The sequence below is a fragment of the Mastigoproctus giganteus genome, chromosome 5 (assembly GCF_048544385.1).
Source record: "Mastigoproctus giganteus isolate SK-2022 chromosome 5, ASM4854438v1, whole genome shotgun sequence".
Taxonomy (NCBI): Eukaryota; Metazoa; Arthropoda; class Arachnida; order Uropygi; family Thelyphonidae; genus Mastigoproctus; species Mastigoproctus giganteus.
This window is the reverse complement of record NC_143579.1, coordinates 210,432,301-210,452,964: the sequence shown is the minus strand read 5'-3', so window position 1 is coordinate 210,452,964 and position 20,664 is coordinate 210,432,301. Positions and strand designations below refer to the sequence as shown.

Below are 20,664 nucleotides of genomic sequence, written 5' to 3'. Positions count from 1 at the left end.
GACAAGAGATAAAGAATAGTCATAAATGGATATACCTCAGAGCAGACTAGTGTAACAAGTGGAGTCCCACGAGGATCAGTGTTGTTGCCACTTCTGTTTCTTACCCTCCTTCAATGAGAGAGTGCAGAAGAAGAAGAAGTTGTCAGTTTGATGATGATTTAAAGGTGGCAAAGGTGGTTAATGACCAGATCCAGTCTATTTTGCTTCAAAATGACGTAGATTGGTTGCATAAATGATCTGAAAAATGGCAACTAAAGTTTAATGCTTTTAAATGTAAGGTTTTTCACCAAGGGAACAGAAATTCAGGAGTTCTTATAAGCCATATGGAGTAGAGTTAAAAGTGGTTCAGGATGAAAAAAATTAGATGGGACAATTGAGGCAGACATGAAATTTTTCACGTAGTCTAAACAACTAGCTAGGATGACGGATACAAGGTGTCTTGTCTATGATATATAAGACCCTTTCAGGTATGGATGGATGTCATTGTTCCTTTCTGTAAGACAGTGGTGATACTGCATTTAGAATACTGTGCTCAGGATTAGAGACCACACTTGAAGAAAGTCAAAGCTTCTAGAATGGGTTCAAATAAGGGCAGCTAGATTAGTGAGGGGTACTACTTAATGTCCATATGAAGAACAGCTTACAGGATGTGGACTGCAAAGCTTGGAAACTAGGTCTCTTGGGGAGAGGAAGGATTGTCTGGACAGGAATGGAATTATAAGGAAATCACAGCCTGGCTTTGTTAAAGGGGGAGATCATGTGTAACTAGTCTAATTAGCTATTACAGAGTTGTCACCAAACAACTGGATGCAAAGAATAATTTTGACAATACTTACATAGATTTAGGAAAAGCTTTTGCATAGTATCACCTTCGTCTTAACGTGTAAGTTTGCAGATGATACAAAGGTTGGCAGGGTGGTTAATGACAGTAATCATGACAAGCTACTGTAACAAGATCAAGAAAAATTAGCCAGACAGGCTGAAAAATGGCAGTTGAAGTTTAACAATGACAAATGCAAGGTACTGCATATGGTTAGCAGCTATCTCAGTTGTGCAGTACCAACTGTTGGTACTGCACTCAGAGTAGTGAAAAATGAAAAAGGTCTTGGGGGTAATTGTTCAGTCAGATATGAAATTCTCTGAGCAGTACAAACAGGCAGCCAGGAGCTCGTGGGGTTTTGTCAGTTATAGACAGGAATTTTGCTAGCAGGGATAAGGGGGTGATTAACCCATTGCATAAGGCAATGGTCAGACCACATCTTGAGCACTGTATACAGGTCTGGAGGCCTCATTTTCTCGTTGCCCTACTCTGCACATGGAACATGTGCAGAGAAGGGCAACGAGATTAGTGAAGGGAACAAAAGGGTGGTCTCACCAAGAAAAACTTCAAATCTGCAAATTGCAGTATCATGAGACTAGGTATGTGCAAGGTGATCTGACTGAAGTGTTTAAGGCTTTGAATGGATTGGACAAGTTCAATGCTGATGGAATCCTTCCTCTTGCTCAGATTACACCAATGAGGGGACATAAATTCAAACTGATGATGGTTGTAGGACAGATGTGCAGAAGTTTGCCTTTGGCCACAGGTGGTTGACTGTTGGAACAAACTTCTATCTGTTGTTGGCAGTGTGAATAAATTTAAGGAAAAACTAGACAGATTATTGTCGGGATGAACAAGTGATGAGATTTTTTTTTTTAGAAATGATCCTGTGTGGGGGGGGCACTCCACCTTTTGTGTTCTTGGTGGGGGCATTGTCTTTCCACTCTAGCTTACCCTGTGTTTAATAGTATATATGAGTCAGTCAGTAAGTTCTACATAGTCTTCAATAGTCTTCAATATTTCATAAAATATTAGTAAACTTGTTTTTAAAGAGCAGTTTGTTTTTCAACATACATCGACAAACTCAGTGATATCACATTCTCTGTTGCAGAGTATGAGAGAAAAATGTGCAACTATGTGGCATGATGATGGCCAAAGAACAGAGTTGATTGAGGAATTGTAATTATTGAAACATCACATAGAAAATGAACATTTGAAATGCACTAATCTTTGCAAGAGGTGTGCCTATATACTTCCTAATTCCTTTTCTCATATCTTGGAGCCACATCTTAATATGGGACATTTGACATGCTCTGGTGTTTCATTTCATTTTCTGCCCTCTCTGTTGCAAGTCCAAGGGGTACTCAGGCAATCTATTATCCCCATTCCAGACTGTGTAGCCTACCAAGATGCAGCATTTATAGCCATAGGAGGAGAAAAGATGAAAAATTGGGTTTTCTACTGAAGACAATTGTAAAATGAGATGATTTCAAGGTACAGGGGAAAAAACAGAACCCCCCAAGAGGAAAACCCTGCTGCCCCTGACCAAGATCAGCAAACTTGGCTATAGAGGCTTCTTTAACAGTGCCAGAGGAGAACCTGTTTCCATGTCACAGTAACATCGGGGGCAGCTTTTGCACCCTGGATGGGAGCTGGGGTAGATCAGGACTCATTTGACTTGATCACTGCGTATTATGGTTACCAAACTGCTCAAATTTCCCTACAGAGTTACAAAAGGGTAAACCCAGCAGGAGGGAGCATTCAATACCAATGCAAATGGAACAAGCAGGCAAATTTTTAAGCATTACCTAGCTTATCCAATATACATCCTCACAAGATAATACAGGAAGTGTACCAGAGATTACATTCATTAACTTCTCCAGCAACCACATAGCTAACCACCTCTGTCTACTTGGTTAGCAGAAGGAATTCATTAACCCATTCATGAACATCACTAAATTGATATTCGGGTTGTTCAGTAACCAGAGTCATAGCCTCTCAGCTTGCTACTAATAACAGAATTATGGGGGGGGGGGAGACGAGTGCAAGATCTATCTGGAAGACTGATCTGTAATGAAATTGCAGGTACTATTATTATTATGGCTGAATCATGCAAAGAGGTAAAGTTTTTCTGCATCTGCCAAAAAATGAAATTAAAAAAATAATCTATCACATAACTTTCCCATCACCAAAAAGTGCTTATCCAATTCCACTTTGAATCTTACCAAACTCTCCACTTCCACCACTGTGGCTGTCAATTCATTCCAATGATCCACCACGTGCTGCCTGAAAATAAACTTCATAAGATCCAGCCTTCTTGTTACTTCCCAAAATTTTGGTTTTGTGCAGCCTTGTTCTCTCTATAAAGTGAAAATATACCTGTCTTGTTCATTTTAATCTGATTCACTTTGGTACCTTATATACCTCTATAAGTATATAAGGTACCTATAAGTATATTTGAAGATCTGTTTTGCTGATTCTTTCAGTATAATTGGATGGATTCTGTCAGCTCTTAGTGCCTTGTTCACTTTAAATTGTAATAATTTTTTCACATCTAGTGCATTTTCAGATATCATAAAAATCATTCTCTCAAGTTTAAAAGCTCCTTCCATGTATAAATGCAAATGCAAAATATTTATTCAGCTTATTAGAAACCAATTCATAATCATGATCAGTATTGTTGCCTTGGGTAAAGTGGACCAATGTGCTTGATTACCTTCCTTTATCTGCTAACATAAGCAAAAAACCACCACACTCAAAACTGAAAATATAGATTTTTTTAGAGTTATAATTTATTTTAATTTCTATCCTGCTTTTTACTTGAGTCAGTAAGAGTTAATTTTACATGTTTACATTATGTTTAGGCTCATTGATCAACTTTGATGGACAGTGAAATTTACGTTTCATCTTTTAGTTAGTTTGAGTCAATTCTTGTTACAGGGTGTCAGCCCAACCATATTTAAGTATGCGTTTTTTTTTTTTTTTTTTTTTTTTCAGTTGAATCTGTGTATACTGTTTGCATTGGGACATCCGTGGTTGGTTTTCTGGTAATAAGCAGACCATAACAGAAATGTGAACATTTAGGAATATGTACAATCATGGGCACCAGTAGGAAATATATTTTATATATTTGGAGAAGGATGTTATGTTCTGGTTTTCCATGAAATCTAGATTTCTACATGACTATCCTTATACCACATGAATATTAAGATAGTTTATTTAGCTTATAACTAAATTCCTGTATGTTAAGGTAACATTTTGGGAACTTTGCTGGAACCCATCCTTAGACCATACGTAGGCTGTTGCCAGCCTCCTGCTTGCTGATTGTCTCAGTTCAGAATGTGCAGTCAGAATTGAGACATTCCACCAGCAGGAGGCTGGCAACAGCCTATGAAATGTCACCTTAATGTATAGGGATTTAGTTTTAAGCTAAATAAACTATCTTATATTCATGTGGTATAATATTAAGTGATCATTATAGAAATCTAGATTTTATTTTATAGTTAATTGTTTTCTCTAATTTTGGTTTAATTGCTTGTTGCAGGTACAACTTTTTGTTACATTCAAATGCGATTTTAATATGTGGTGCAATAGTGTTTATTTTGAGACATTGTTAGTTGGTTACGCCACATTAAATTTGTTTTATTTTATATTTAAGCAATTTTTAAAAGGAATTTAGGTGCATGTTTTAAAAAGTCAAAAATAATGAATAATTGTATTTTAAATATAAGTGTGGTACATTTAAATGAAATATTGTCATAGCCATGAATTATTGATTGAACCTATAATATTGATATTGATATAATGCCAGTATAATTTCATTTTACTTTTATCCCTAATTCATATATTTTGGTGGTATGTTTTATTTAGTACATGTCGCATAAAAATTAAGCGAGGGACCAAGAAAGAAACCATTGTATTTTGCATGTTTTTATGAAAATAAAACTGTGGATATGATTACTGATGTTTCACTTTGTTGTAAACTCATTTTAGTAAATGAGTAAAAATTTAATAAAATTAAGATAAGCTTGTTATAATCATTTTATTATGCAGTTAGCATTACAGTTTTCTGAATCATTTTGGTACCATTTTTGATTGTTAAGGATTTAATCACAGTCTGTACTTCATATGAAATTTAACATAGAGGATGCTATCTTAATCTTAGAGCTTCCAAGTACTGAACTGACTTTAGTAAAGCCTAGTTCAATAAGTTAATGGTTACCTAACTATAAACAACAGTTTTACTTTGAGAATAATTATTTTGATATATATCTGCATTCAAAAAGGGGCACCTCTGTAGCCAGGTGGGAAGGAGCAGCAGTGCATAACACACGCTTCTTGATTAGATCGGGGTTCAATCCCGTCACCACCAAATACGGAGGATGCGGAAAGGTCAGGGAATGACCACCGCATATTCCCGGAGCAATATGGCCTTAGTTGCTAATGCTCCTAAAAACCAAATAACAATAACATTCAAAAAGTCCTTTATAAAGAATGGTAACAGTTCTAATACTACTACTGATATCTGAGCACTACGGCGCCTCCATAGCCAGGTGAACAGGAGCAGAAATGCGTAGCACATGCTTCTTGATTAGACCGGGGTTCAAGCCCGTGACCACCAAATATGGAGGATGCAGAAAGGTCAGGGAATGACCACCGCATATCCCCGGAGCAATATGGCCTTAGTTGCTAATGCTCCTAAAAATAAAAAAAAATAAAAAAAACCCGAGCACTACAAATGAGGGGGCAAAGATTTTCTTAGATTCAAACATATATGGTTATGTACTTTTGAAATGATTTTTGATTTGTATATGAACCGTTATTATATTGATAAGGGATAAATATCATATGCCATCGGTTGTTCTATAATCTATTTAATTTGTACATTTATGTATAATTCATGCTTTATTATTTGTTATTTAACAGACACATGAGACACGGGTGCTACCCAATCACAGACATCAAATTGTTGTGTCAGTTATTTTCCATAATCTCAGTGGTTATCAAATCAAAGAGATGGAATTTAATATCTTGGATACCCTCAATACCAAAATGATTCGTTCAGTAAGTTCTTATAACAGTTTTAATTTTTGTGGAAATTTTTTAATTGTATTTTAATAAAGTCTATTTTAAATACATTGAAAAGCCTCTTACGCTGTTTTAAAAATACAGAATATATATATATATACTGTGCTGCCACTTTATTAGGTACACTCCTGCTGTGCAAACAAATGGTTTGTCCCACAATGTTGCAAGTCACATGACCACAGTTGTGGATATAAATGCAATAGAACAACCTAAAAACCGTAGCAAGAATGGGGAAAAGGAGTGATCTAACGAACTTTGAACCTAGCATGGTAGTAGGTGCAAGACATGCTGGACAAAGCATCTCTGAAACGGCAGTTCTCCTGAACTTTTCGTGCAGCACAGTTTGAAGGGTGTATCAAGAATGGTGCAATGAACAGAAAACATCCTCTCAATGGCACTCCTGTGGAAGAAAATCGCTTGTTGATGAGAGAGGTCAGAGAAGGATGGCTAGAATTGTGCAAGCAAACAGACGGGCCACAATGTCGCACATCACATCAGAATACAACCTTGGTGCGCAGAACAAAATATCGCAATGGACCACTAGTTGCACTTTGTCGCGAATGGGCTACAACAGCCGACAGCCACATCGCATACTTTGTTATCAATGAAGAACAAGAGAGCACACCTCCTGTGTGCACAGCAACACCAGCAATGAACTATCGAGGATTGGAAAACATTTGCTTGGTCTCACAAGTTGATGTTTCTGGTGCATCATGTTGATGGAAGGCTCAGAATTTGGCAAAAACAACATGAATCCATGGGCCCGTCATGTCTGACTACTACTGTGCAAAGTGGTGGGGAAAGTGTTATGGTGTGGGGAATGTTTTCTTGGCGCACATTGGGTCCATTGATACCCATAGATTCACTTCTGAATGCCACATCGCACCTAAACATCGTTGCTGACCAAGTGCATACGTTCATGTTGACAGTTTATCCTCAGTCAGATGGTTACTTCCAGCAGGATAATATGCCGGTGCAAAAAGCCTGAATCACTATGGGATGGTTCCAGGAACATGATGGTGACTTTTCTTTGCTGCAGTGGCCCACTCAGTCCCCAGTTCTCAATCGTATTGAATATCCTTGGGATGAGTTGGAAAGAGCTGTTCGCTGCAGGCCTACACCTCTGTTGAATCTCAAGGAACTGCGTGACACACTCGTGTCCGCATGGTACTCCATTCCTGTACAAGGTTTTCAGCATCTTGTTCAATCCATGCCTAGACAAATTTAGGCTGTTTTGAAGGCTAAAGATGGCTCAACATGCTACTAGGTAGGTGTACCTAATAAAGTGGCAGCAGAGTGTATATGTTAGTGTTTAAGGATTAATTAATCATAAATTTATACAGAAAAATATATAAAGAAAATTGGATTCTTATTATTCCTTAAGCAAACCAAGTAAATAAAGAGATACATTGAGGTATATCACTGCTTCATTTAAAACAGTCTTAACTCAATGGCGATGGTAACAACTGTTACAAAAATGGTTTTTCAGGATCTGACAAGCCCACTTGTTTTTATTTCTGAAAAAATGTTTTTAGTTTTTAATCCAGCTTGCAGAAGTACAATGCTTAACCTTCTATTAAAAAATTGAATACAGGAACTCCCCGACTTACGCAAATTCGACTTTACATAAGTTTTTACCAGCTGGTGCAAACTGAAAAAAATATGGAAATGCATTTTGTATGTGTAGGAATAAATGGAGGTATTGAAAATATCATAATGTGAACCCAATAACACATTGGGTTTTTTTTTTTTTTTTTTGTAATTCGTTCCAAGTCCTTGGAAGTTGAAAATTTCACTATATTACTAAGCTATTTATTTCTCTAAAGGATCATATTTATAATGCAAATTGCACTATACTTTCATCGTTATCATATGTTCCCATTATAAGAATCAATTTTGAACATCTTTGTGATATTTTTCTAAAACACATTTCTGGAGGTTACTACCATAAAACAATAAGAACAATTTGCACTTTCCGGTTTATTGGGCTTTTCTGTTAGTACAATCTAATTATAAATGGGTAGTAAACTCGATCTTATTGCATTTGCGATAATACTGATAACTGGAATTATGTGGGTTTTTACATTACGGTGAAATGAGTTCCCCTTCACTGAAATCCTCAATCATATAAAAAACAAATAAATTTTCAGAATCTTCTCTTCATCCCTTTACTTATTACAATGGTGAAGGGAAAGGGACCAATGGAAAGTGCTTGTGCTGGGAAATGAAACAAAATTTATTTGGAAATGAAGATGAAAATGATTAAGAAGTATGAAGCAGGACAAAGTTTGTCATCTATTGCACGGAATTAGGTCACGCTGCTTCAACAGTGAATACTATTTTAAGGGACACTGCACATATAAAAGAACATGTTAAAGGATCAACGGTGATCACAAAACAGCGTTCGGGTGCTATATCGAAGATGGAACAGCTATTAATAATATGGATGGAACAGCTATTAATAATATGGATGGAAAATCAGATTCAGAAGCAAGTGCCCCTAAGTCCAATTGTCATTGAAGCAAAAACAAGAAGTATTTATGAAGATATTAAGGATAAGTACGGTGAACCCCAAGCCAAGTTCGTGGCAAGCAACGGGTGGTTTAATAGGTTCAAGCATCGCGCTGGTTACCACAACATTAAAGTATGCGGTGAAGTCGTCAGTTCCGATTCTGCAGCTGCAGAGAAATTTTGTGATGTGTTGGAAAAAATTATTGATGAAGGCGGCTATTCAATGCAGCAAATTTTTAACCTTGATGAGACTGCTCTGTTAATATCTACAGAATAATATACAAAATGCCTATCATTGCTTACCCCAGATCTGAGTGACTTTTTCAAGGATCATCCATTCAAATTGAAAGGAAACATAACAATAAGGGGGTACTCTATTTCTGTGATAATCAATATGGTATGGCATTACCAAATGTATAATCAGGCCTAAAGGTTATGTACAACTACAGTATAATGTTTTAACTTTTTAATTTTTTTTCTACTTTTATAAATTGTACATATAGTGTGTATTGAGTGCCACCAGAATAACAAGAAGCAATGTAATGGAAAGAATGGAAAACTTTTGGCAACCTGGATTGAGTGTAATTATGTACAAGGCACTGAGTTTATTTAAATATAATGATTTTTATATTTAAATAAACTTAAAAGAAACCTAAAAGTTTATATTAAAATAAACATAAATATAAAAGATTTTTTTTAAATATATAGAGTGTGCATAGGTAAATTCATGTTAGAGATTGTTAAAATATCTATGGGGTGATATACAAAATACCAATCATTGCATACCCACAATCAGGGTGACATTTTCAAGTATCAACCACTCAGATTGAAAGGAAAAACAATGATAAGGGATTCTTTGTATCTGTGATAATCAATACACAGTATGGCATTACCAAATGTATTAATCAGCCTTATAGGTTATGTAAAAGCCAATAATGTTTTAATTTAAATTTTTTTTTTATAATTTTATAAATGTATGTATGCACAGTGCACTTTGATTATTGTTAACCCTACAGAGAACTAATGAATTAAAATACAGAGTAAAAATCAAAAGGAAAAATTAGATTAAAATCTGTGTTGATTTACCGAGACCAAGCTACATGTAGACCTCACTTTGGTGAATGAAATGAAAAAGTAGATACAATCTTGGGGGTAGTTGTTCACATACTCAGTATGTGTAAACAACCTCGAAGGAAAGGAAGGACTTGGAGAGGCCAAACCATGTTGTTGGACATGGAAAAATATCTATTATTGTGAATATTGCTTGTGAATAAATCAAAACGTTTCATTCGATCAAGGATCACCAGTATGGATTCAGATTGAAAGGTTGTTGTTGATCCACTGGTGATATATTGGCTTATGTTACTCATATTTGTACAAATTTGATGGAAAAATTGGTGAAACTCAAGCAGTTGTGCTTAACCTTTCTAAGTCTTTTGACTGTTTGGCAAAAACGTCTTCAACACAAGCTCTCATCCTATAGATTGCTGACTGTTTTTTGCAATCAGATTTCTAATTTCTAGTTTTATTAGAAACATCTTATAATTTCTTCAGCAATGCTAGTGTTCCCCAAGGTTTGGTTCTTTCTTCACTCTTTTCCTCATATATATATTAATGATCTTCTTGCCGACCGGGCTAGCCGGGTAGGTAAAGTGCCTGCCTGGCAACCCAAAGGTCGTGGGTTCGATTCCCGCCTCGGGCTGGACAGTGGATGGTGCCGAACCAACCGGTTGGTTGGATATCCCGGCCACGATACACAAAGGAAGCAAGAAAAAACTGGTTCCTTCGTGTATTGATCACATCATACGAAATAAATAAATGATCTTCTTCCACTTATTGGAAATCCTGTCCATATGATGACAGCACTCAGCTGTGTGCTACATTTCATCTTCCAGTTTGAGAAACCGTGCCTGCACAAACACCATCAACATCGTGATTATCCACCACCAACTCCTAAATTCCAAATCTCCAGGTAATTCTCCAGTGGGGCAAAGAAAACTTAGTTAAATTCAATCTTATTTTTTATATAAAACAGTCTACATGCTCCGTGTCATCTTTGATCACACTAAGATTTCTAGTATTGCTTCCTCTGCATCAAAGAAACTGGTTTTTTTTGTTTTTTTTTTTCAATCAGTGTTACTTTTCTTCTAAACAACTACTCATTCTATACAGATTTACTCTACTATAGAATATTGTTCCCACATTTCTTTCTTTCTCTCTCTCTCTCTCTCCCTCTCTCTTTCTCTCTGGCATCTGTTATTCTCCCAACCTCCTTCAAAATCAGTCTGGACACATGCCTGAACCAGTCAGCACTCACTCACTGTCCAATTCCAATCATTTATTCCTCCTATTTCTGTTCTCCTAGCATGGCCTTTTCTTTACATGTATTTCTTAAATATTACAATGTATAGAAATTCAAGTATAGTGTCAACGGGTATTTTCTGTCCCCTCAGCCTTCAGCCCTTACACTGTTCTAATGCCTTTTGTGTTTGGAGTTTTCATTTAAAAATATATATATTTTTTTGAGTCTAGATCTTTTTCCCAAGCTGGTGGTGGCAAGTATTCAACTACCTAGGCCATGGAGAGCAGGTGATGTGGATTTTCACAATTAAAAGAGTTGAAGTTATTTTTTTCTGGTTATTCAAATTTAGGTAAAAAGAAGTTTGGACATTAAAAAAATATGCATAATAAAATTAAACGTCTGTTTCTCAAGCACAAAAAAGTTAATAATATATTTTTTTCAAAAAGCGCATATAATTGGTAACTATCAATTACAGATCATTTTGTAATTTATATTTTATCTTTATAGGCACCATACAGCAGTAATTTTTTGAAATTTGTTTATAAAGAAAATCGCTTTCCTTTTTAAGGATTGTTAAAAATATGTACACACCTATAACAAGTTTGTTTCACAGACTTGTGGAAAGGGGGACTGGTTAATGTGTAAATACTATTATTATAGTATTAGTTACAGGGCTTTTTTTAGCATTATATTACCATTTTTAAACTTATTTAACTTTTAAAGGGAAACATTAGCTTTGTATTTGTTTAGAAGGATATTTAATTTGTATAGTATAAGTTCTCTTAAACCAGATTAAAAAAAAAAAATAGTCATTTGGTTTGTACTTTTACAGGGAAATACAAATAATCATGATGGCATTAAGGTTCCATTTCAGCTACCTCCTAGCACTGCCAATGAAGGACAGTTTGCCTTCAGTGTAGATAGCATTGTTATGTCTCAGAGGTTACGAGGGACTTTCACATACATGGTTGTGGTGAGTACCTAATTTCTTTCATGAGAAACTTTTATTCTTATTTTCTGAAAAGACCCTCTTGACTAGATTTGAATAGACATGGGAACTTAGGTATATTATCTGCCTATAAATGAGAAGGCAGTGTTACATAACAAGGATAATATTCCATGTTTGGTTAATGGAGACATCAATGAAGTACATAAATGAAAAATTTACAGGGTGTACTGGTATCCTTAATACTGGGTACAATTTTCAGCTTTGTACTACATCAAACTATTTCACTGATTTAAAGAATTTATGTTGAATTTTTTAGTTGGTAATCATATAGAATTTCGATTAGTAGTTTGACATGTATTGTTTACTAATTTTTCTTTAATAAGTAAAATTAATTAATAATTAATATAATTTATAGATATTCCCTACCTCATGTTGGTCTGAAGATCAGATTCAGTAAGAATCTAGAAACATAACCAGATTGTATATTTTAACACTGAAAATGCTTGAAGGGGTTTGTACCTCTTAAGTGTCTCACACTAAAATTATTAAATAATTTCATGGGGTATTTTCCATTCAAAGTATATTTCTTAAGTTCTAGGGGTTAGGGGTGTTTGTGTTTTTTTTTTTTTTTTTTTTTGTTTTTTTTTTTTGTTATGAAATTCTAGTCTAATCTTCTGAAAGGTGCACTCACTTTTTCTTGGGATTTTAAAGTTCTTAATTTTTTTTTTTAAGTTGAACTAATTTTACTGGTGTTCTAACTTAAGTTATATACACTTCTATATTATAAATTGTAGCATAGGATATTTTTAAAAGTGCATCATTGTATTATAATTAGAATTGTATTGAATATGTACTGGTTTCTTTGTAGTTTTTACTAAAGTAAAAATTACAGTGCTAGCATTATTTCAATGCAGCAGTTGAAAAAAAAAAAATCAATATTTGTATGCATTACCTGTGTTCAATTTTGATTATGGTGAGACATTGTGCCCTCACTGAGGATCAAGCACCGAGTTCTCAGTGCTAAAGCTTGGGTAATAACACTAAAAGCATTGCTAACTCTAATTAAACTATCCAACAAAAAATATTTTTTGTCACACCTCTACAATGAAAATATAGAGGAAATAAACGCGCTGATTCCAGAAATAACCATCAAAAGTCTCTATCACATCCACATCAAAAGATGAACCAACATTTAATTTTTAAATAAAGGGATATATACGTATAATTCAAGTTGGTAATATAAGTAAAAAAATATACGTTATCTATAATTATTTAACTTTGGAAAAAATATCATAAATCATACGAAATAGTTATATTTCAATAATATATAATCAGCATACCTGTAATTGTCCTTAAAAATGTTTGCTACTAAGGGATTTTCTCTTGTATTCCTGCTTGCTCTCCCTCACAAGGAATCAGCAGTAATCCCCAATCATCACTCACATCTCCCAGATTTTCAGGGAAAATTTCGAGATAGAAATGAAGAAAATGAATTTTCAAAGACATTCGACAGCCCATGTTTTTGTAGTACTCGAGTAAATTAGACACCAACATTTCATAGTTTTCTTCTTTCCTATTACCCAAAAAAACCATGTACTACTGCCTTAAATGATCGGCAAGCTGCCAATTCAACCTCCTTAACTGGGTTTCAAACACATCATCTTTCAGGTGTTTCCTAAGTTGGGGTCCTACAAAAATTCTTAAGTTTGGCATATGCTAAATTAGAAACCACACTTCTCAAGTATGCAATCCGTTACCTTTTCTATCTAATCCCTTCACAAAATTTTTGTGATGTACAGGAGTGGAAGAAGAACCTTGTTTGATTGCACTAAAGGAATATATTTTACATTACATTGTCATGGTATGAACTCCTCCCACTTGTCCCAATATTTCACAACATATGTTCTTCTGACACACGTGTCCCACAAACATAAACAATATTTTGTGAAACCCTCCTACAAACCAATAAAGGAAACCTCCTACACACCTTAAGATCACTGCATACGACCTTGCAACCATAGTTCTAGTATTTTATAGCATGTAGAATCTTAGACATGCTTTCATGACTTTCTTTTAGTCCAACTGAATGAAACACAGGAACTGATTCGTTGCCATTATGAAGCAGAACTGCTTTCAAACTTAATTTTGAGGCATCTATGAATAAACGCCTTTCATCAGACTTATGCATGACACCTAGTTCTTTCAGAAGTCCAATAATGTCTTTGCAAAAATGCATACTGTCCTCCATAGCAAAATATTTCAAAAACTTATGTCTTTTTCAAAACACTGAAATCTTTGTTTCTGCTCTGAGTATATTCCACTGCTGTAACCTAGAACCTAATGGTTCAGCTTGTTCTTTCGGCAAATTTAAGTCTCGAAACAAATCATTCAACTCATCTTGTTTGATTAAATGCACCTCACTACCTGAACTTACTGGCTGATAGTTGACATCTTGTGAAGTTGAGGCTTCCAGGGAATCCTCAACTTGATCTTGATCAGTATTACCTTCCTCACTACTGTTGTAAATCTATCTTCCAAACTACTGTTTGGAGGATAGATTTTCACCCATGAGAACATGTCACAATCAGTTAATACTTGGAAAACCTTGGCACAGTGTACAAAAATCCTTGCCAAAAATGCTAAGTGATCTCTCTTCAAATTGTAAATTGTTGCATCGGAATTTGAACCTAAGAACCATAGGTAGAAATCTGATTATGTTTATCACAAGAAAACCAAGGCCAGAATCAACTGATAAAATTAAGAGAATTAGTTATATCTGTTAAAATAAATCAGTATGTCTTACATTACTGGCTAGATTATGTGAAATTGGCATATTTTGGTAAAATGTAACACTCCCTCTATATTTAATAACTGTGACATTATGTGAAACTCATGGTGCTTTTCAAAATCTACTCATAAAAAGTGATTAAAAACAGCATTTAAGTTCTTGGAGGTTAAAAATCTTGATGGCTAGTGTTATTAAAACTTAGTTCAGACAATTTCTGCAGATATTTATAAATTCAAATGATATGTTAAAGACCTTATTAACAGAATAAGCCTTGTAAACTTGCATTATTATTTGCAAATAATTTCTGTGAAGATAATAAACATAAAAAACATAATAAACATGTCTAAATGCAGGTAAATAGGAGAGTGCAGTACAATATGAACCCCAATTTCCAGGAGCCCAACAGAGATCATTCTCAGTGAAACCCAAACTTAAGATTTGCTCTTTAATTCTTAATTAATCATGATTTCTTTTTAAGATTGCCAGTATTGATCTGTCTCTCGGGAATCCTACCATGGAATATACATAATTTATATATTCTCTTAGTTTCCTCTCTAATAGAATCCCTATTGTACATTCTATTAAGCTCTGAAAAAATTCCTAATACCTTTTATTGCTACTGAAATGTCAGTAGGCCTTAGCAGCAGCATAGCCTAACCATTACAAATGTACATTGATATAGTTATTCTGTGATCTGTCCTTAAATCCCCATTTTGCTCTTATTATTTTCTTAAATTTAAAATAACCCTCATTTTATTCTTAAGATATTTATTGTGATTCAATAATGTCAGTCTTTTATCAAAGAACTAAATATCGGACTGTGATAACAGGAAAAATAGACACCAAAAAATTTAACAGTAGGATGTTCGTGAATGATGAAACTTATACTTTAAGGATGCTCCAGATCTCAATGATTTTTAACTGCACTTGCAGCCCTTTCTTCCAATTCTCTCCTTGAATTTGCTTTAGTTAACATAAGGAAATAATATGCATATGCTATAGTCTAAGACAGAGGCGAGCAGCCTTTATAAATGGTGCGCCATAATTTTTTTTAGCTTTCCACGATTTTTAGGATTATTGAACTGGTGTGTAATGAAAAAATTGTCTTAACCAGTTTTATATTATTCATTGTAATATTCATTCATGTATTCATTGTAATACATACACATACATATAATTAGTTATTAATAAGAAAAACGAAATACAAATTCAAGATAAAATTACAAAAATAGAATTATAGTAACAAAAAAATACAAATACAATTCCAGTAACAAAAATTGCAATATTTTATTTTTATAATATTTAATGAGAGATTTGATACTGTTTATTTTTATCAGTGAATCGATATTTGTCATAACAATGTGCAGAGTGTTTTCCAAATTTGTTAGAAATTCCATTAATTCAAAAATATATATAATAAACAGCTGGCTGTTTATTATATATATTTTGAATATGGCCACGGGCCAGATCACGCACTTTTGCAGGCCGGAGGTTGCCTACCCCTGGTCTAAGAGTTGGTCCATTGCGGTATTCCACAAAATGGACCTGAAATCGACACCTGAAAGAATTCTTTCTAAACTTGTCTTTTAATGTTGACAATACGATGATACGAAGGTTGTCAATAATGACAGTGCCTGAGGGGACAAATTCAAATTGAGGAAAGACAGTTGTAGAATAGATGTGTGGAAATTTGCCTTTAGCCAGCAGATGGTTGATTACTGGAACCAGTGCTTTTTTTGGCACAGTACGCAATGGTATGGTGTACCGACACCTTTATTAACAGTGACGTGTGACATTTGTATGCAGTACACTTCGAAATTTGTAATATTCCGTAAATTTTTTTCACGTTTACCTACTATTCAAATAAGCTTAAAGTTATTTAACTAAATTTGCATTTAGTTAAATAGACACATTAGAGAAAGGTCAAGGATCAGGAAGCCTTGGATTACAGAAGCCACTTTTAAACTTATTGAACAGAGAAGAACTGCAAAACTGCAGGGTGTACAAGGAAACAAAGGGTATCAGGAACTAAGCAAAGTCATCAAGTGCTGTTTAAGCCATTACAAACAGGATTATATCAATTGAAAGTGTAGAGAAATTGAATACCACAACAAACAAAACAACAAGACTAAAAAGATGGATGGTGTAATTAAGTCCTTAAGACAAAAGTTCCGACCAAAACTTAATGTAATTAAGGACTCCAAAGGGGAGATAGATTTTAACGGAGGAGAACAATCAAAGGAAGGTGGAAAGAATACACACCTGCAGGCAGTAATGATCCGCCACCCCCTTTTCAAGGATGTGATCATGAACCAGTACCACTGAAGGAAGAAGTTGAAAAAGCCATCAGAGAACTAACGTGTGGCAAGTCACCTGGAATTGATGAAATCCCAGCGGAATTGATTAAAGCTACAGGTGAAAAGGGTGCAGAGTTTTTTCATAAAATGATTGTAAAAATTTGGAAAATGGGACGGTGGTTCTCAGATTGGAAGGAATCAATTTTCATCCCCTTACCAAAAAAAGAGATCTGAAAATTTTCTCAAATTACAGGCAGGACTGTTAGCCTAATTTCTCACACTAGCAAGATTCTTCTTAAAAAATCATATTAAACAGAATCTCAAGAAAACTTGAAGAAATGCCAGAAGAGCAAGCAGGTTTCAGAAGGGGTAGAGAAACCAGAGATCAGATCGTAAGTCTACAAAAAATGCAAAGAATTCAATGTTTTCAATTCGACAAAAGAATTCGTCGTTTTGTGTTTTATAGATTATGCAAATTTGACTGTGTTCAACATGAGAAACTATGGGAAACAATGACTATTATGGGTTTCCCAATCCACATAATTCAGCTGATTAAGCTACTGTACCAGGAACAGGAAGGAACTGTGAGAACGCACATGGGAAACACAGACTTTTTCTTAATAGGTAACGGTATCAGGCAGGGCTGTATTTTGTCACCTCACCTTTTTAATCTTTATGCCGAAGATATCATGTGTGGAGCTTTAGAAGATTTAGAGACTGGCATCAAAATTGGAGGAGCAAAGATAAACAACCTTCGTTATGCAGATGATACTGTGCTAATTTGTAAAAAAACTCTGAGGAGAGTATGTGAAGCAAGAAAAAAGGATTGTTTCTGAATGTGTGTAAAACTAAAATTATGGTGATTAATGATAATCTCAGTTCCAGTAAAGTGAAGGTTAATTGGCAAGATATCGAAGAAGTTGATGAATTTGATTACTTAGGGTCAAGAATAAATAAAAATAGTGACTGCTCAAATGACGTAAAGAGAAGACAGGCAATTGCTAAAATGTTGATCACTGATCTGATAAAATTATGGAGAGATCATGATCTGCCCCTAAAGATGAAACTGAGAATCATTGATTTGTTAATTTTTCCAGTTACCACTTATGGATGTGAAGGATGGAATCTGAAAAGACTTTACAGGAAGAAAATTGAGTCATTTGAAATGTGGTGTTACAGGAGAATACTGTGTATAACTTACTTGGATCAAAGAACATATGAGTGGGTATTGAATAAAATTGGCAGGCCTAATTCTTCTTCATAGCATCAACAAAAGAAAACTCTAGTTTTTTGATCATATAGTAAGAAGGGAAAATTTTCTGTTCAAGAATATAATGGAAGGAAAAACCGAGGGGAAGTCTTGCAGAGGAAGACCTGCAACTAGGTGGAAGGATGGGATCAGTGAACTTCTGGGCATGACACTTTTTTATACTGCTCGTATAGCACACGATCGATGCAGTTGAAGGAATTTGTTGGTGGCCACAGGCAGCTATGTGACTGGAAGAAGAAGAAGTTTGTTGTAAAGATATTTTCTATATAAAACTTTATAACCATTTTTAGAATTCTAAATTACTCAGTCGGACCTCTGTTTAACGAACTACTTTTATAGCGAATATTTTTGAATTTTCCTTGGAAATTACATTTAAAATATTTTCCATTCAGTGAAGAAAATTTTCATATAACAAACGGATTAGGAGAGACGTTTATGGGTTAAAACGAAACCCATAGATGCTCGGGTCATATTGACCTGAACACAATAAGTGTAACCAAAATGCGAACACCACAGGAGGGTTAAATAAATTCAAGGCAAAACTAGAGAAACATTTGGAGCGAATGGAAGGGTGAAATGGGAAGGGGGTTTTTTTGGCTGATGCTGTATAAGCTTGCTTTCTTGCATCATATGCCTCTACCAATGCTAATGTCATATTTGGTTTTTACAAGCATGTGCCTGTTTCTAAAACATTCTCAAAATAAGCCAAACAAGTCAGTGAGCACTTAGATTTTTATTCCTTCGAGGGTGCCTTCCATTAAAGGTTATTTAAGGCAACCTTGATGTCAACAAAGGTTCCTAAGACACGTTTACTCACCTGAGAATTTGTAATCTGCTGCATGGTATCCCCAGCTGATTTTCATTTCTTAAAAGAAAATTGCTAATGAGAACTAGCTTTTATACAGAATATATTCTTGGAAAAACTGGGGTGCCATGCGTCTTTCTGATATTTTACCTAAGGTCTGTGAAGTTTGTGAACGGGTTTTTCTGGCTTTAATAAAATCTGTAATAGAACTTCTTTCTTAACATCCGGAAAGACTTGACCTCCTACAAGCATTATATTATTGATAACAAGACCTCATATCATGATTAGTAGAAGTGTTTAACTACATCTATTTCTGTATAGTCAAGCTAGAGCCTGCCCTGATTTTGTATTGCCAATTGCATTGGCTAGTTCCCATATTCAGCTAAAAACCTGAACTAGATTTGTCACAAAATCGTTAAACATCTCATGTTGTGAAGCAGATAACCTTGAATTGCCTAATTCTTACACTGAAAATGTCACTTCTCCATATTGTGAGGTATAATTGATATTTATCTCATTCCTGAATGTTTTAAAAGGCATGTCAAATGTTTCAAAAGAGAGATGTCAAAAAAAAAAAAAAAAAAAAAAGAATATTACTCCCTATACAAGTATTTCCTGGTCACTTCAGGCTGTTCACAAGAATTTAATTGTTCATTCTCTGATCTTATATTTTCTTTTTATGTGCTGTTTGGTTATCTATATAATAATTTGCTTATGTCCCTCTGTCTGGGAACACTCTCTGAACTTGAATAACTCAGACTGAACAAGCTTCTGGCCCAGTTCCTTTTGCAGTATTGTAATTTTTTTTAAAAGGACGATATAGTCATACATGTGAAAAATTATCAAATTACATTTTTACTCAAGTCCATCCCATTGACATCTTAACTAGCAGCAAAGGGAGCCAAGGGAAAGGCTTTTATAATTACTTCAATATTAATCTTTACCTCTTCTCTGAAACAGTTTTGGGGAAATATTTGCCATGGGTATTCTAGTTCTAGTAGATCTTATTTACTTAACAGACCACGTGTTCACTTGTAGTCTTGGGATTCAGATTTTTAAAAAATATGAACAAACTGGATAGTTTAAAAACTGATGATTTCACCCCTGCGAAATCATCAGTTTTTAAAGGCTTTATTTTATTTCAATAATGGCAGATTTCTTTTAGATTTGAAGCTAATCATTAATATTAATAGTTGAATTTGTTGTCTCTTTAAATTAATGTATTATGAAACCTCTTTTTACAGAAAGAAGATGGGTCCACGCATGAGAAATTGGACTTCAAGCTTCATCTCCCTGTCTCTTCCTACCTAATTGGTACTTTATATAAAAGGTGAGAGATAATGTAGATTAGTCTAAAACACAAGAAGCAGACTAATTTTGAGAATTAATGCAGAGTAGCCATAATTAAATTGTCATTAATTTAAATTATATTGTTAATTTAATTGCAAAAGCAAAATTTGGAATGAATGATATCCAGACATTCACTATATTTAACTTTCTGTGAAGAAAGTTAAATATAGTGAATTATCGCTTCTGATCAGGAATGCAAGCAATTGAACCACTGGTTTTTTTGAAGGACTGCCAAAGTAAGATAATAATTTATCTCACTCTGGCAGCTTTATTAATTATCTCACCAGAGTTACATAATTAATAAAGCACATGAAAGTCTTCAAAAAGCACATAGCATCTTCCATTTCAGTTTTAATTTTGTGTGTTTCTCTTGAATTTTTCATTAGTTTGAAACAGAATCTGGTGCAGGTTTAGTAAAGACACTTTACCATGTGAAGTACTTAATTAGTTTATTTTAACTAGAGGACAATTATTATTATAGACC

At 34.5% G+C, this 20,664-nt stretch overlaps 1 protein-coding gene across 2 annotated transcripts in view; it reads left to right on the top strand.

Moving 5' to 3' along the window:
• The window catches only part of g (adaptor-related protein complex 3, delta 1 subunit-like garnet), a 364,057-nt gene that overhangs the window by 316,310 nt on the left and 27,083 nt on the right, over positions 1-20,664 (top strand). For both annotated transcript variants that reach the window (XM_090374354.1, XM_090374353.1), the window contains exons 28-30: positions 5,747-5,884; positions 11,554-11,694; positions 20,075-20,160. In XM_090374354.1, the coding sequence (XP_090230480.1) occupies positions 5,747-5,884; positions 11,554-11,694; positions 20,075-20,160 (365 nt within the window). The remainder of the gene's footprint in view (positions 1-5,746; positions 5,885-11,553; positions 11,695-20,074; positions 20,161-20,664) is intronic.